The 16,746-nt window shown below is 39.9% G+C and overlaps 1 protein-coding gene across 1 annotated transcript in view; it reads right to left on the bottom strand.

Moving 5' to 3' along the window:
* Positions 1-16,746, bottom strand: part of PLCB1 (phospholipase C beta 1) — a 699,731-nt gene that overhangs the window by 140,971 nt on the left and 542,014 nt on the right. The window contains 2 exon segments of the mRNA XM_032606422.1: positions 2,867-2,949; positions 14,278-14,435. Of these exon segments, the coding sequence (XP_032462313.1) occupies positions 2,867-2,949; positions 14,278-14,435 (241 nt within the window).

Here is a 16,746-nt window from a genome sequence, read left to right as displayed (position 1 = left end):
TCTGCATTTTATGGGATTCTGATGTAGCAGGTGGAGAAGGATAAGTCACCAGTGGCTCATGGCAGCTTTCTCTTTGCTGTCCATGGACAGGTGATTTCAAATATTTGGAGAGAGAACCAGAAAATTAAGAGGCTTTCTTCCTTTCTTCCAGTGTGGGATTGTTTTGGAGTACGGCTCAAGTGGGCTGGAGCCAGGATTCTGAATCTGGTATTTTGTATACACAGCACAAAGGAGAAAAAAAGAACTGCTGCTAGAGGTAACATATAGGTTTCAGATATTTTGGGGGCTGTGTCCCTGTGTCACTGTGTTGAGTAGGATTCTAAGGGTGTATCTAGTTTCATGGGAAAGACTGCTGTTACTGATGAATGGTGTCTGTCACTGGTTCTTTCAGCAATGAGGTGGGATGGCCTGCAGGTCAAGCACAGGGTTTTACCAGCAAAGGAAAAGCTTGCAGGTTTTCTTTGGGTGTGTGATAGTCCAGCCAGGAAAGAATTGTAGCTGAATGATGTTGATATGTGTGTGAGGCTCAAGGACAATGGAAATAGGAAGCAAAAACTTCCTTCCACAATAGAATTCAGTATCTCAGTATTTCACTGCCATTCAGTTATCTCAGTGGTTTGGGATCAATATCATGGCATCCAGGGAAGGTTGTTATCCTGTTTTCTTTTGTATTCATGCATTATTAATGAACTTTTAACAGCTAAATTTCTCACTTTTAAACCAGAAAGGGCTGTATTATGGTACAATCTTTTTTGATTATGTGTTCAATGTGGATTTCGTTTTCATGCTCAGTTTGGTTCTCTGTAGAATTAAGGCTGAAGACTGAAAAAAATAAGCTGTGGTTAAGGGTCACGAGCCACAAAAATGTGACCATTCACAGGCAGTTGCCTTGTGGGATGCTCTGGTTGTCTTAATTCGATGTTTGTAAGGTTGTGATGCTTTTGTTTAGGTGTGGGGGATGGAGTTGGTTAAACAGATGAGTTTTGAAGCCGTACTAGCCATCTTTGAACCCCTGCCACATTTTACCTGCATGACCTTGGGGAAGTAACTTACCCTCTTTGGGATTCAGTTTCATCATTTGTAAAATAGGGATAATAGTAATAATATTTATTCTTAGGAGCACCTGGCTTTGTGGTGAGGGTTACATGAGCTTATGCTCAGCACATAATACACATTCAATAAATATTAGCTGTCATTATGTTTGTGGTAGTGGTGGCTCTGATACCTCTCTGGCTGCATGGCAGAGTCGTACCAGTGTAGCGGGTATGACCATCAAGAATGGAAGTAGAGTTTTTCATTTTGTCTAATTTATATAGAAACATTTCTTGAAGAAAATAAATGTGCTAGATATGGAGATATTTCTCCAAAAAGGAAATGACTGATTGTCTAGGAACTAGAGTGACTGAAAAAAAGGTGCTAAGGCATTGTAGAGCCCAATTACAAAGGGACAGGCCGAGATGAGGAAAGTCACATGCAAATCAGAGCTGTCACAGCAAATGAAGTACTAAATACAGTACCTAAAGAGGTTCCCCCTTTCGTTAGAAAAGAAATAGTGAAACAGAATAAATTCTTGTCTCTTCAGTTGGCCCTCAGAAGTGGTAGAAAAACTATATGCCAAATGATTACATTATTCACTGGATGATTGTTTCCTAATGAAACAGAGTCATGAGCTGGTAAATGTAGTATGGATTTCCTGAAGGCAAACTAGAAATACAGATAGCTATAATTTGGTTACTTCAAAATAAGGTCTTTCTCCACATATACATTAACAAATGATCACATTGAATTACTCTGAAATTCCTCAAGCTAAAATTTGGTCACTACCTAACTGGTTCTTTAAGGTTTAGTAAATCCTTTAAGAATTAGTAAATTGACGCATGTGTTGCAAATTAGTTGGACAAAGAGAATCAGTGACCTGGGAAAGATTTTTGATAGGAAGGAGGATAAAAAAGGATCTAAGGAACTTGTGAGCCAAATTAGGATAGGTGTTGTAGGCTTTTAGTTGAGAAAACTGGCTTAGGTGGTTGAATGAAACAAAGGGCTTCCCAAATGCTCTTTTGAGCAGTGATGGTCACTACTATATAGTCTTCAGACATTAATTCCAGGGACTAGAATTTTAGTTTCTTGAATTTTGATTCAGTAATAGATGAGAATCTTTCATGTTGAGGCTCTTTAGATTGAATAACTATATAATAAACTAACATCCTCGTGTCTGATGTAGATGTGTCTTACTCTGATCCTCTGTCATAAAATGAGTATAAGAGTTAAGTCAAAATTACCTATTCTTTGTATAGCTCAGCAAAAAGTGCAGGCTATTTTGAAATAGGAAAATATTTACAAATACTAACAAACAGGGGAAACCAACGAAAACAGGAAGTAGGGAGAATTTGGTGGTCTCAGTTCTATGTAAGTTCAAAGTGGCAGAATAGAATTTATTTAATTTATTTAGCTTTCTCTACACCAGCTCCAGCGTGTACAGAACTGGCTATTTTAGGGTGGTAAAACTGACTATAAATCTGCACACAATAGAAGAAGCAAACGAAGGAGGATTATAAAAGTGGTCCCCTGAAATAGACACACCTGTTATACAAGGAAATGGGTTTCACTGCATTGTAAAAAGAGGAGTCCTTAATTTAAATCCTACCATGGCATGAAAATAGATTCCACAAGTCCAATGGATCTTTTTAATATTAACGAGATTTAGATGAATGAATTCCATTATATACAGATGAACACATGCCACTTAATATATAGCATAATTGAGGAACACCATTAGTAACATCAAATAATCTTATATCTGATGAACAATGACTAAACATGCCCTATTTGGGGAAAATACTCCCTATTGAATGTGCTGAATACTTACGAATCCACGTGGTTCTCAAATGAAAGCAGAATTGGAAAAGGTGAAGTCTTAAATGCACACTCAGCAATGGCTTCTATCACTTCCTAAAAATGAGAATATCTATATTCAATAAGCCAGAATTTTAATGTGTATCGTTTTTTCTTTTGGGTTCCACCTTTTAATATCACTGTCTTTTTCATTCATGGAATTTTATCAAATGGCCTAAAATGGCTAGAGGCGGTTTGCAGGCTGCTGGATTATAAATTTTCTTACTCTTGATTTAGGAAGATAAAAGAAAGAAAACTGGATTTGGGTAGAGGGGGAGTCATAACTGTGAGGGTGAATGGTTCTCCTCTTTGGTAATTATATCTACTTTTTTTTTTAATAATGAAAAAAATCAGATCACATTATAAAAATTTTGGACAAGAGAAGGCAACATTTTTCACCCATAAATTCACCCTTTGAATCAAACCACTGCTGACATTTGGTTATATTTATTTCTAGTTTGTTTTTCGTATATCTGTATAACTTAGTTTTAATTACAGTAAATACTCTATTTGTATTTTTAAACATCGTTAAGAGATATAATTCACCCATTTAAAGTGTACGGCTAAATGGTTTTTAATATTCACAGGGTTGTGCAACCATCACCCCAGTCTAAGTTCGGACATTTTTATCACCCCCCCAAAAGCCATGTCCCCATTAACAGTCACTCCCCATTTCACCAACCCCACCCCACAGACTCAGACCTAGGCAACCATTAATCTACTTTGTGTCTCCATAGATTTGCTTACTCCTAACGTTTCAAATAAATGGAATCATACAATATGTGGCCTTTTATGTCTGGCATCTTTCATTGAGCCTGCTTTCAGGGTTCATCCATGCTGTAACATGTGTCAGTACTTCATTCCTCAATCTGTATTTAGAAAAAATGTATAGGTCATAGTTTTAGTATCTGTATAAAATTCTAGGGAGTGGCAGTATCATAACTGATTTAACCATTACCCAATTGTTGGACAGACATATTTTAAGAGCTATCATTCAAATAATTCTCCAAAGAACCTCTTTATTTTTTCCCCTGATATTTTGAATTATTTTCAGGGAATGAATTCTTAGAAGGGGAATTATTAAATTAAAGAATAGGAATATTTTTACAGTCTCCTGTGTTTCTCCAAGTTATTTTTCATCTTAGATTGCCTAGAGTAATATATGAAGGACCAGATTTCAATGAATATTCACCAGCTTTGGGCATTTGTTTTCCTTATTGAACTGGTATTAAAGGATGATCTCATTTATTTTTAATTATATCAATGCCAATACTCCTGTGGTTTCATATCCATTTTTTTTTTTTTAGTTACGTTTATTCTTTACATCTTTTCCTCTCAAGTAGGAATTTTCACTCTGATCCCTTATGCCTGAGGCTTTTCCATTATCTTCTCTACCTTCCTTAAACAATTCATAGTTTGCTTTCTATCCATGCCAGAAAGCTATTTCTCCAGCCCCAGAGTATAAATAAGGCTTTCTAATTCTGTACTACATTTGCATATATCCTCTAAGAAGGATTTGCCTGCATGGAGCAAAAGAATCACTCACTGTTTCTTAAAAGTGAATCCACAGATTGCCTTTCATACATTATGATAGTTGATACCATCAAAAATAAGTACACTATAAATAGTAAGCAATGCCCAGATTTAAAACTCTTTATTTGACTTTTTTTGAGTACAGGCTTTGGAGTCCAACAGGCTTGTGTTTGAATCCTTCTTCTTATCCTTACAAGCTGTGTGACCTTGAGAAAAATAACTTAATGCCTATGTGCACTTGGCTTGCTGGCCTGTAAAGTACGAGTGATAAGCCTCATTCCACAAGCCTGTTGCAAGAACTCAGCAATCCCTCTATTGGGCATATACCCTGAGAAAACCATAATTCAAAAAGAGTCATGTACCAAAATGCTCATTGCAGCTCTATTTACAATAGCCCAGAGATGGAAACAACCTTAGTGTCCATCATCGGATGAATGGATAAAGAAGATGTGACACATATATACAATGGAATATTACTCAGCCATAAAAATAAATGAAATTGAGCTATTTGTAATGAGGTTAATGGACCTAGAGTCTGTCATACAGAGTGAAGTAAGTCAGAAAGAGAAAGACAAATACCGTATGCTAACACATATATATGGAATTTAAGGAAAAAAAAGAAAAAAATGTCATGAAGAACCTGGGGGTAGGACGGGAATGGAGATGTGGACCTGCTGGGGAATGGACTTGGGGATATGGGGAGGAGGAGGGGTAAGCTGTGACAGGGCGGGAGGGTGGCATGGACATATATACACTACCAAACGTGGAATGGATAGCTAGTGGGAAGCAGCTGCATAGCACAGCTCGGTGCTTTGTGACCACCTAGAGGGGTGGGATGGGGGGGTGGGGGAGAGGGAGACGCAAGAGGGAAGATATATGGGAACATATGTATATGTATAACTGATTCACTTTGTGAAGTGAATGTGAAGCAGAAACTGGCACACCATTGTAAAGCAATTATACTCCAATAAAGATGTAAAAAAAAAAAGAATGCAGCGAGAGGAGGTAAAGGACACAGCTCGTGATGGGCAGATATTCTCAGGCAGTAACTCTCATGCAGCTAATGACCTTAACCAAAACAACTAAGGTTACTCAGCTTCCTGGTGCCCCCCCCATTCACTCTAAACCCAACTAATACAAACAAGAGCTGCCATTAAATGAGCATTTGCATTCTAGATACAGATCTTATCTCCCGCTATAAACATTCCTTAAGGAAAATATTATGTCATCTCACAGATTATAAAATGGAAACTCAGAGATATTAACCAATTTGCCCAAGGTCACAGAGAGGAGAGTCCAGGAAACCCCAGGAAAGTTTGTCTGACTCTAGAGTTTATTCTCTTAATCATTTCAGTAACTCTTATGCAGCTAATGACCTTAACCAACTAAGATCAAAGCCCTCAAAAGAATTGCACAGCACTATTCACAGTAGCCAAAACATGGAAACAATCTAAATGTCCATCAACAGATGAATGGATAAAGAAGGTGTGGTACATATATACAATGGGGTATTACTCAGCCATAAAAAAAGAACAAAATAATGCCATTTGCAGCAACATAGGATGCAACTAGAGATTATCATACTAAGTAAGTCAGAAAGAGAAAGACAAATACCATATGATATCACTTACATGTGGAATCTAAAATATGGCACAAATGAACCTATCTACAAAACAGAAACAGACTCACAGACATGGAGAACAGACTTGTGGTTGACAAGGGGGAAGTAGGTGGGGGAGGGATGGATTGGAGTTTGGGATTAGCAGATACAAACTATTATATATAGAGAATGGATAAACAATAAGGTCCTACTGTATAGCACAAGGAACCGTATCCAATCTCCTGGGATAAACCCTAATGGAAAAGAATATTAAAAAAATGTATATATGTATAAAACTGAGTCACTTTGCTGTACAGCAGAGATTGGCACAACATTTTACATCAATTCTACTTTGATAAAAAAAGAAAGAATTGCAAATAGATATCTAAAGGAAGTGGGTAGTATGGGGAGAAAAGGGGGGCTAGATTTTGTTTATTTCCTAAATTTGGCCCTGTTTTATTTGCTACTTGCAAAACACATGAGAGCCATTCTTGATTCCTCTTATTATAACATCTTTCAATTCATCTGTAATCCTGTCCAAAATATAATCAGAATATAACCACATAGCAGCACCTCCACCTCTAACATCCTGACCCAAAAATCCTTGCAGTAACTTCTGGGATAGATTCTGTCATCATTCCCACATATTCACTACTCTTCCTGTGAGATCTGTTGACCATAGGCATGGCCCTGTGTTTTGTTTTGGTTGCTGAAATGCATGTGAAAATGGCACACCGATCTTTTGAGCAGAGTCTTCAAGAGCCATCTTGGGGTCTGCCACCTTTCTTTCCCCACTGCTGTGAGCCTGGTGATATCACATATTGGGGCTGTTCTTTCTGTATGGATTGCAGACAATACCGATGGCAGCAACAGTCAACATCTAACCTGAGCAATAAATAAACCTGTGTGGTTCTAAACCACTGAGATTCTGGAGTTTCTAGTTTTAGCAGCAAAACCTAGTGGAGGCTGACTAGTAAAGCTTTTAGCTGCTTCTGTTTGCCTCCTGTACTGCCTACCACAGCCAGAGTGATTGCTCCTAAACATGACTCAGATGATTTCTATTTCATTCCTTTGGAGTAAACTTTCAAGGACCTCCAATTTCACAGAGTGAACTCCAAGTTCTTTATCAGATCCTGCACCTGCTATCTCACTAAATACTTCTTTTCCATTGCTCACACTGCTATAGTCCACTGACATTCTTGCTTTCCCTCCAACAGACCAAGCATTACTTCATCTCTTTGTTCATCTCTCATTTCTTTGTTTATCCTTGTTACTTCTTTCAGGAATACTCTTATCTGACAGCAAGGCTTAACTTCCTTAATTTTGAGGGGTGGTAATCTCTGCTTAAATTCCACATTACCAGGGTCTTCTCCCACCATCCTGCTGAAAATAGCTACCTCTAGCCCTTCTTTGCCTTCAATACTGATTAACGTTGTCTTAAAGGGATATTTCCACGTGCCATGTGGTGTGTTTATTTTGGTCTATTTCTCCACACTAGAATGTAAGCTTTTTAAGGGTAAGCACTCAGTTTTCTCCATTGCTCTGCCCCTAGGATGTAGAAACTACTATGGAGCATTCTAGATGCTCACTAAATATTTCCAAGTGAATAAATGGACTCTTAAAATCATTAATAGAAGAGAGACACAATCTGCCTACTTGTGTTCCCATTTATTTCTCTACTAACTCTTTCAGAGGACAGCACATTTTTCCCATAAAGGGCCAGGTAGTGAGTATTTTAGGCTTTGTGGGCTATATGGTTTCTGTGGCAAATATTCAACTCTGCCTTTGTAGCCCCAAAGTGGGCACAGATAATATGCAAACATGTGGATGTGCCCATGTTCCAACAAAACTGAATTTATGAAAGCAAGTGACAGGCTGAATGTGGGCTGCAGAAGATAGGTTGTCAGCCCCTGGACTGGTCTGATCATTGGCCTAAGCAAATCTTAAAATGTGACTGTAACCAAAGGTAAATGTAATTTTGTATTATAGAAATTTGAATGTTGATTCCATACTCAATAGTCCAGTTAACTTTAATAATTTCTTGGGCAAAATTTCCAATCAAGATCAAGGCTTAAATTTTAAAAAGTCTTTCAAATGATAGTGTAATTAGTCTTTGACAATTTTGGCTATATGCATACTGCTCCAGTTGCTGTTAATAATGAACGTTGATCGTAGCCCCGCCCCATCACCGTTTGAGCCAGTGAGAATCATGCCTGAAGGTGAGTGAAAACCCAAGGGCCTATCTCTCTTTATCTTTAGCCAATGAAATGTCCATGTTTTTCTGGGCCTCCTCTTACAGACACCTGTAAAGAGTTTGTGCCCTTACCCGTCTTCCTAACTCTCTGGGTGGGGTTCTCTCTTCCCACAGGAGGGATGCTGGTGTGCCCTGAACTGCCACTGGGTTCTGGGGTTCCTAGAGTTTCTTGCCTGATGTATCCTATTTCTTCCCTTTTCCTACCTCTGATATTGTACATGTTTGGTCTTGTGCACTTGACCAAGGACCCCATGTTTGCAATGAAGCCTCCAAGCTCACTGGTTACACTCTTCTCAGCTCCCACTGGGCCTCTTACCAAGGCTGGGCTGTGTTTTCATTTGTCACATGGTTTGGGCTTCTGGCCTCCTCCTAGAGGTAAAGTGGATGCCAGGGGTTGTGTCTGGGTGTCACCCACATCCTCTACCATGGCAGCTTTACAAATGACTTCATTCAACTCCCTGCCCTCACCCTGACTTAACAACTCCTTGCATATATAATACCCTACCATTATATTTCTAGAAGGAAAGCTAAAGTGTGGCTTTAAATTTTTCAATTATAATATCAGTAGCTAACATTTATAGAGTACTCACTGCATGCCATGCATTGTTCTAAGCCATGCCTGTATATTAAGTAAGCTCACTGAATGCTTAGAACAACAGCATTCAGCGACCCTACTTAATATACAGACATGGCTTAGAACAAGAGGCTCGGCCTGTAAGGGAGCTTCTCCTGGCCTTGCAGCCAGTCAGTGCTGGTACTGGAACCCTGGCAGTCAGCTCTAGAGCTGCATTCTAAACTTCTATGGTCTCCTTTCTCTCTTTCCTTCCCAGCCTCTCCCTCCTCCCTCCCCCCTCCCCCCATCTCTACCACAACTCTAGTCACCAGCTTAGGAAAGTTTTTGGAACCTTTAAAGAAAACATTTACTGAATTTCATCTAACCATTTTAGTTGGGAGCACTTCAAAACTCTGGAAGTTCCCTTTTGGTTTTTCATACCTTTCTAATACTTTGCATAGAGCACCTGATCACTGAGGATGAGAAGGCTAGTCTAGGTTTTAAGTTTGGTTCTTTCACATCAGCTGTCCTTAGTGGACAATGGATTTGAAAGTACCTTACTGCTCGACTGCTTCTCATTAAGTCAAAATCATTTTTTCAGAGACCTCTAACACTGGATCCAATAATCTATAAACCATATGGCTCAGTTACTAACCTCCAGGGGAAAAACTGCCCTTGAAATCTTTTATCCTTGACAGACAACAGCAGGGTGTATTTGGATATCCATTTTATGTGAGCATGTATGTGGCAGTTAAATTGCATCCTAAATTATTACTCTCTCAGAGAATGACACTTCATTTTCAGAAATGCTCCGTTTAACCACATACTCAAATTTAATATATTTTAATTATGTATTTTATCACTTTACTCAGTTTTCCATCTTATGCAATTGCTGGTTACAAAGGAGCTGCCTGAGGGGTGAGAAAAAGCAGCAGCTTGGGGATGGAGAAGGTGGGTGGGGATCGGTGTGGGGCGGAGGAGACTGAGTGGGAGCAGAGAGTCTGCAGACCACGTGGCGAACTGCTATATGTCATGAGCATCGGAAAGGCTCAGGCAATGAGGCAAAGAAAGTGAAGAGCCGATATATGGGATATATAATAAATAAATCCAGAGTGCAAAATAAAAAGTCCTCCATAAAGAGGCTGAATTACAGCATGTCTGCTTTCCCAGAACACAACTTTTTATTTTGGCCCAACAATAAACAGGCGGTAAATGCCAACAGGAACTTTTGCTTTTGGGGATTTATCATAGATCGCGTGGAAGCTTTCCAGATTACATAGACTCAGAGCAGATAAACTGTGTGACAAAAAAATGATGAACTTTTGCAATTGGTTTATGTTGCTGCTGCAATACACTCTGTGGCTATAGAATATAGTCTAATTACACCGTGAAGATCAGGTCCAAATCTATGGGATAGCCCAAACTGGCAAACATTGGGAGAATCTTTTCACCGCCTACTGATATATGGAATTTCACAGCAAAAACGGAGAAAGACAAAATTCTTTTATCTGATGAACAGAGGCAAGAAAGACTAAAAATGAAGGCTATACTATAATTTGTCTATTTTCCTGGGGATGGAAAAAGTCATTAAAAATTTATTGAGCACCTACTATATGCCAGATTCTTTTTAAAGTGCTTGGGACAGATCAGGGAACAAAACAAAGATCTCCGTCTTTTGTGGAGCTCAATGCTCTTATTGACGGAAGGACACAGACAATAAAGAAGGAACATGATACCTGAGTAGATTAAGCCGAGTGGTAGAAGGTGATAAGTGTCTCTTGGTAAATAGAAGTAATAAAGTGGTGGGGAGCCTATCAGGAGTGTGGGGGTGCTGGTCACAGTATTAAATATGTCCCAGGAGGCCTCCTTGAGAAGGTGGCATTTGAGAAATGCTTCGAGGAGGTAAGCAGTGAGCCATGCAGATACCTGGGGGAAGAGTGTTTCAGGCAGAGGGGCAACCTTGCAAAGGCTGTGAGGCAGGACCTAACTATCATGGTCAGGGGACCGCACAGAGCCCAGCCATGTGAGTGAGGGGGAAAGGGGTGATGAGGGGGAGAGAGATCACATGGAGCTTTGTCCCCCATTTCTCTTCGCATCCTTTCTTACAAAGTCATTTTACACAGTAGTTTCTGGAAAAGCAGACTGCCTGCTGATAATCAGGCAGAGAGGGCTGGGACTTGGGTGAGTCAAGTGAGGCGCGAAAGTGCAAAATTTAAAGAGACACTCAATCTCAGATGCCAAGTCCGCATTTATATGTCAGTGAGAATAAGCACCTCCTTAAATTTTGCATGACAGATGCTTCACTTTCCTCACTCTAGTCCTAGTCCTGATGCAGAGAATTCCTGCTCTGTGTATTTGTCCACAAAACAGGCTGGCATTTCTAGGCCTCACACTCATCCCCACCCACCACCACCACCACCACACATGCACCCACATCTCTGCCAGAATTATCTATCCTGCAAATGCACAATAGCAGGAAGCAAAGCTGTACCAACTAAGCACCAGGATGACGAGTTTCCTGCTCTTTTTTGGCTGCCCCCCCACCCCCAATTCCAGCAGGCAGAGAGAGGAAGCAGAATTCTGGGCTAGATTTAGTCTTTCAGTCCCTAAATCTGTCAGCAAGTTTGTGTATGTGGTGGGAAGTTGTGCTTCCGGAGCCCAGGAATAGATGCTCAATCGGCCCATGACTCTAGGATCACAGATGTGATTGAAGGACCACTTGTACGGTCGAGTGCACAGGAGTCACTCTAAGCTGACTTGATGGCCAAGGCCAAGAAGCCAATGCTTCACACAAAATAAATATGCCTTAGAATGTGCTTGGAATGTGCTTTATCTCCCCCCGCCACAGTCTCCCCTTCCCCCAAAGGAAATCAAAGAACCTCGAGGATTATAAATGTTTAAGAAAATATAATTGATCCTCACAGGGACTCTTGAGGGGATGGTGGGCGGGGGTGTGGGTGGCCCTCCTGGCAGCGGGTGTGTGCACAAGGCCATCAGTCCCCTAGCTCAGCAATGGCTCCATCAGGATGTGCTGTCTCCCTTTCCAGGACCCTGTCCATCCATCAACAGACGGATGAGCACAAATGGTATCCACTCCACACAAGGGTCGTGTGTGCCCCACTTTTTAAAAAGAGCCCAACAGGTGAAGGCTGGTATCTTAGCTGACGAGGGACCATGGCAGGAGCTGGGAAGGTGGGGGACTATGGAAATGGAACAGAAACCCATTGATTTTCCATTAAAGAAAAAACAAATGACATTAAGAGTGCTCAACTTCAGAAGCAGATACAAAGATTTTGATCAGAATTAAGGTCAACCCCATATTAAACTTTGTTGTAAAATTTAATGAAGGGTGCTATTTTTCACTAACTGCTATGTAAGAGCCGAAGTTTCAGAAATCATGAAAAGTCAACTTCACAACATAGTAAATATACTTTAAGGTGCTAATATTCCTTCTGAACACATTTTTATTGCTGTCAAGTATAGTACCTTTGATCAGGAAATTCATTTGTCTAAACTGAAACCTGGCTGTCCCTTGAAAATCTTGCTTCTTTTTGCTGCCCTCTCAAAAGACAGATGTTTATTTTATCTCATCCCAAGTGCTCCAGGGCTAAAAGCTGGATATTGGAAATTTTTTTGCTCCCAATGCTACTTCTGAAATATTACATTTCAATCTTCTTATCTTAAAACAAAACCAAACCAAACCCAGTTTTCATGCAGCAGCCAAACCAGCTTTTACCACTTCTTCACTTCTGCCATCTACTGAATGTCCCCTCATTCAGCAAAGACTTTGGCAAGTGGCTCACTTTTTCTTCATCCAAAGCTTTGTCACCAGTCTTGGTGATGCTAACATCTAACTCATCCAATATTCTGTCCTCTCAGCACTCCGACCTCCCCATTTTCAATGGCCTTCTCCCCACTCCACCTTACCTACCACCCACTTGAGCTCTGTTTCCTTGGTTACTTAGGGTAAGAGTTAGTGACCCAGAGCCAGTTCTGCCCTGAGAGCCAAGTAACCCAGGTAATGGGGCTCATGCCTTGGGACCCTATGCTCTAGAGTTATCCTCTGGCCCTTCTTTTCTGATCCCTTCCAAAGAGATGAGAAGCCTGAGTCAGTCAAGAGAACATGTCCCCAAAAGCCCACATATCCTCTTTCTAGATCTCTCTAGAGTTACCTAGGACACCAGATTTCCCCAGCCCAAATGACCCCAAGCTCCTGCAGACAGCTCTTTGCAGGGAATGTGAATAGAACCTGGATATTTGGGCTTGGGTGTCCATATGCATGAATGTTAGGCCCTTTATGGTGTAGGATGGAACCTTGGATGGAGAGAGAAGGGAGATGACCAAATATACCCTCCTTCCTGATTAATAAGGGTAGCTTATTAATCAATTACCACTTTAGTCTTGCCTCCTAGATAGGATTTATTAAGATACCCAATCGTACGATTATTTCTGCTTACTGACAGCATCCAACCTATAGCAAAACCCTGTCTCCTTGAACCCTCACCCAAATCACCTAATACAGGCCAAATCCTGTAAATTCTCTTTAATACAATTTTACTGACAAACACAGTTCCCCATGACATGTGTACTCTCTTGTTGCATAAGCCAGTAGAGCCAACTTGGACCACTGGTGTATTCCTAGGGGTCTTTGACTGATAGGTATCAATGTGTCAAAAGCTCGTTATAATAGTCAATCTCCTATATTGGCTATTATATAATATTCCACAGAATGGAATAGTATGTAATAAGTAAATAGTGGTGATTAATATCATCATCATCAAGAAAGCAAAGAAGCTAGAGAAACATGCAATAATATTGTTGAATCTCCCAAAGAACATGGAGTTCAAAAAGCACAACACAAAATGCATACTACAGCATGAATCCACTTATATCAAGTTAAAACAGTGGTGAAACTACAATGTTTAGAGCTGCATATAAACTAGTACACATCTGAAGAAAAGCAAAATAGTGATCACTATAATGGTCAGGAAAGTGGTCATCTCTGGAGGTAAGGAGGTCATTCTAATGGGAATAGGTACATGGGGTTTCTGGGGTGCCAGTAATTTTCCACTGCTTGCTTTAGGTGGTAAATACATGGGTGTACACTTTATATCCATTGGTTAAACTATACAAATAAGTTGTATGTATTCTTAATGTATGTTATATTTCACAATGATAAAATGCAATAAAAAGAATGAGTGTTAAATAGACAAATAAATTGATATTTCCTTTAATAAGACAGTTTCTTTAGATTTTGGTTAGCAGTTTACCTGATGCCAGTTAATCATGGATGAATTGCTAAATTTTAGCCTCTGAAATTGCAAAGATGATTAATAGCCTATGGACTTAATTGGGACCACTGGGACTTTCTACCCTAGTAGGCTTTAGCCAAAAAGGTGTCAGGTCTCCCCAGCTTCCTCTCTTAGCAATATTCATTCACTCTACCTTGAAGGATATCTCTGTGGTCATGGTGAACCCATGGGTGATGACTGGCTCCTCTTCTGCGGTCCGTCCCTTCCAGCAGTCCAACTCCACACAGCGACAACCAGACAGGAGCACTTGGCGATACATCTCGACGGAGGAGTTTCCAGCCAGCTGGCCAGCTGTAAAACGTCAACGAAATGAAGCTCAAACTCCCACAAAGCAAGGAAGACACTGGTGGCTTCCTAGAAAAGCTCGTCAATGATAGGAAAACAGAGTTCAAGACCTTGAGCAGTTCTCAGTCTTTCTTCTGCCTCAACATACCAGAAGGTAGTGGCACAATCCCAAATGGAATTGTGGCTCCCTAGCAGTGGTTTGGGGAAGAGAGAATAGGAGGAGAGCATTGTAACAATAACAATAACTCATGTTTATTAACTGCTTACCATGTGCCAATTATAGTTCTTTGGACTTTACGTATATTACTACATTTAATCTTCATAAAAATCTACCTGGTATAACTACCTTTACTTTTTTTTTTTTTTTTGCTGTACGCGGGCCTCTCACTGTTGTGGCCTCTCCCATTGTGGAGCACAGGCTCCGGACGCGCAGGCTCAGCGGCCATGGCTCACGGGCCTAGCCGCTCCGCGGCATGTGGGATCTTCCCGGACCGGGGCACGAACCTGCGTCCCCTGCATCGGCAGGCGGACTCTCAACCACTGCGCCACCAGGGAAGCCCTATCTTTACTTTTAAATGCTTATTTTCTGATAATGAACATGGCATAGAGCATTTTATTTGCCCAAGTTTCCAAAGCTGGTAAGTGGAAGATCAGGATTATAACTTCAAAACTCAGTCTTTTAATTCTGACCCTCCCTATGAAGGGGTATTGTTGACAGGCTATTCTATTATATAAGTCAAACCTTCTGTCATGTTTGTCCAAGGCACAAATGCTTAGGATAGCTAAATATTCTCTTAGAAAAAGTGAAATAAATTTGTAGGAATAAATTTAAATTTGACAAGTGAAGTATAAAACTTACAAGACACTGTTAAAGAAATTAAACAAGACCTAAGTAAACGAAAAGATATCCCATGTTCATGGAGCAGAAGACTCAAAATTGTTAAGATGGCACTACTCCCCAAATTGATTTACAAATTCAATTCCTATCAAAATCATATCTGGCTTTTTTTTGCACAAATCGATAAGCTGATCCCAAAATTCATATGGAAATGTAAAAGACTCAGAATAGCCAAAATGATCTTAAAAAATAAGGAAAAAGTTGGAAGACTCACACTTCCCAGTTTCAAAACTTAGCTACAAAGCTCCAGTGATCAAGACAGTGTGGTCATATATATGGAATCTAAAAAAAAAAAAAAAAAGGTTCTGATGAACCTAGGGGCAGGACAGGAATAAAGACGCAGACGTAAAGAATGGACTTGAGGACACAAGGAGGAGGAAGGGTAAACTGGGACGAAGTTAGAGAGTAGCACTGACATATATACACTACCAAATGTAAAATAGATAACTAGTGGGAAGCAGTCGCATAGCACAGGGAGATCAGCTTGGTGCTTTGTGACCACCTAGAGGGGTGGGATTGGGAGGGTGGGAGGGAGATACAAGAGGGAGGAGATATGGGGATATATGTATATGTATAGCTGATTCACTTTGTTATAAAGCAGAAACTAACACATGATTGTAAAGCAATTATACTCCAATAAAGATGTTAAAAAAAAAAAAAAAAAGACAGCGTGGTAGTGGCATAAGATTAGACACATAGATCAATGGAATAGAATTGAGACCCCAGAAATAAACCCTTACATTTATTGACTTACAACAAGGGTGCCAAAACAATTCATTGCCGAAAATCATCTTTTCAAGAAATGGTGCTGGGACAACTGGATTGCTAAATGGAAAATAATGAAGTTGGATCCCTATCACATTATATTAAAAGAATAATAACTTGAAATCAATGAAGCTCCTAACTGTAAGAGGTAAAATTATAAAACTCTTAGAAGAGAATGTAGAGGTAAATCTTTGTGACTTAAATTAGGCAATGGTTTCATAGATATGACACCAAAAGCACAAGTATCAAAGGAATAAAATAGATAAAATTTATCAAAATTAAAAACCTTTGGAAGCAGAACTGATATCCTCTAGTAAAGTGATAAGAATTGTAATAATCAAGGCACCCAAGAAATCTGAGGGCGGAAAGAGAAGCCAAGCTATTTCTGTTTCATTTAAGAAGTCGATGGAAGGTACTAATTTTTTGATAAGTTATTATTATTATTATTTTGGCTGCATCATGTGGCTTTCGGGATCTTAGTTCCCTGACCAGGGATTGAACCTGGGCCACGGCAGTGAAAGCCCTCAGTCCTGACCACTGCACAGCCAGGGAATCCCCTTGATAAATTATTTTTAAAAGATTAATAATAAATAAGTTTTGAGACAAGCCCAACATCAAACACACAAATGGAAGTTTTTGGTTTTCCATATTAAA

The sequence above is a fragment of the Phocoena sinus genome, chromosome 15, assembly GCF_008692025.1.
Source record: "Phocoena sinus isolate mPhoSin1 chromosome 15, mPhoSin1.pri, whole genome shotgun sequence".
Taxonomy (NCBI): Eukaryota; Metazoa; Chordata; class Mammalia; order Artiodactyla; family Phocoenidae; genus Phocoena; species Phocoena sinus.
This window is presented reverse-complemented; position numbering and strand designations above follow the sequence as displayed.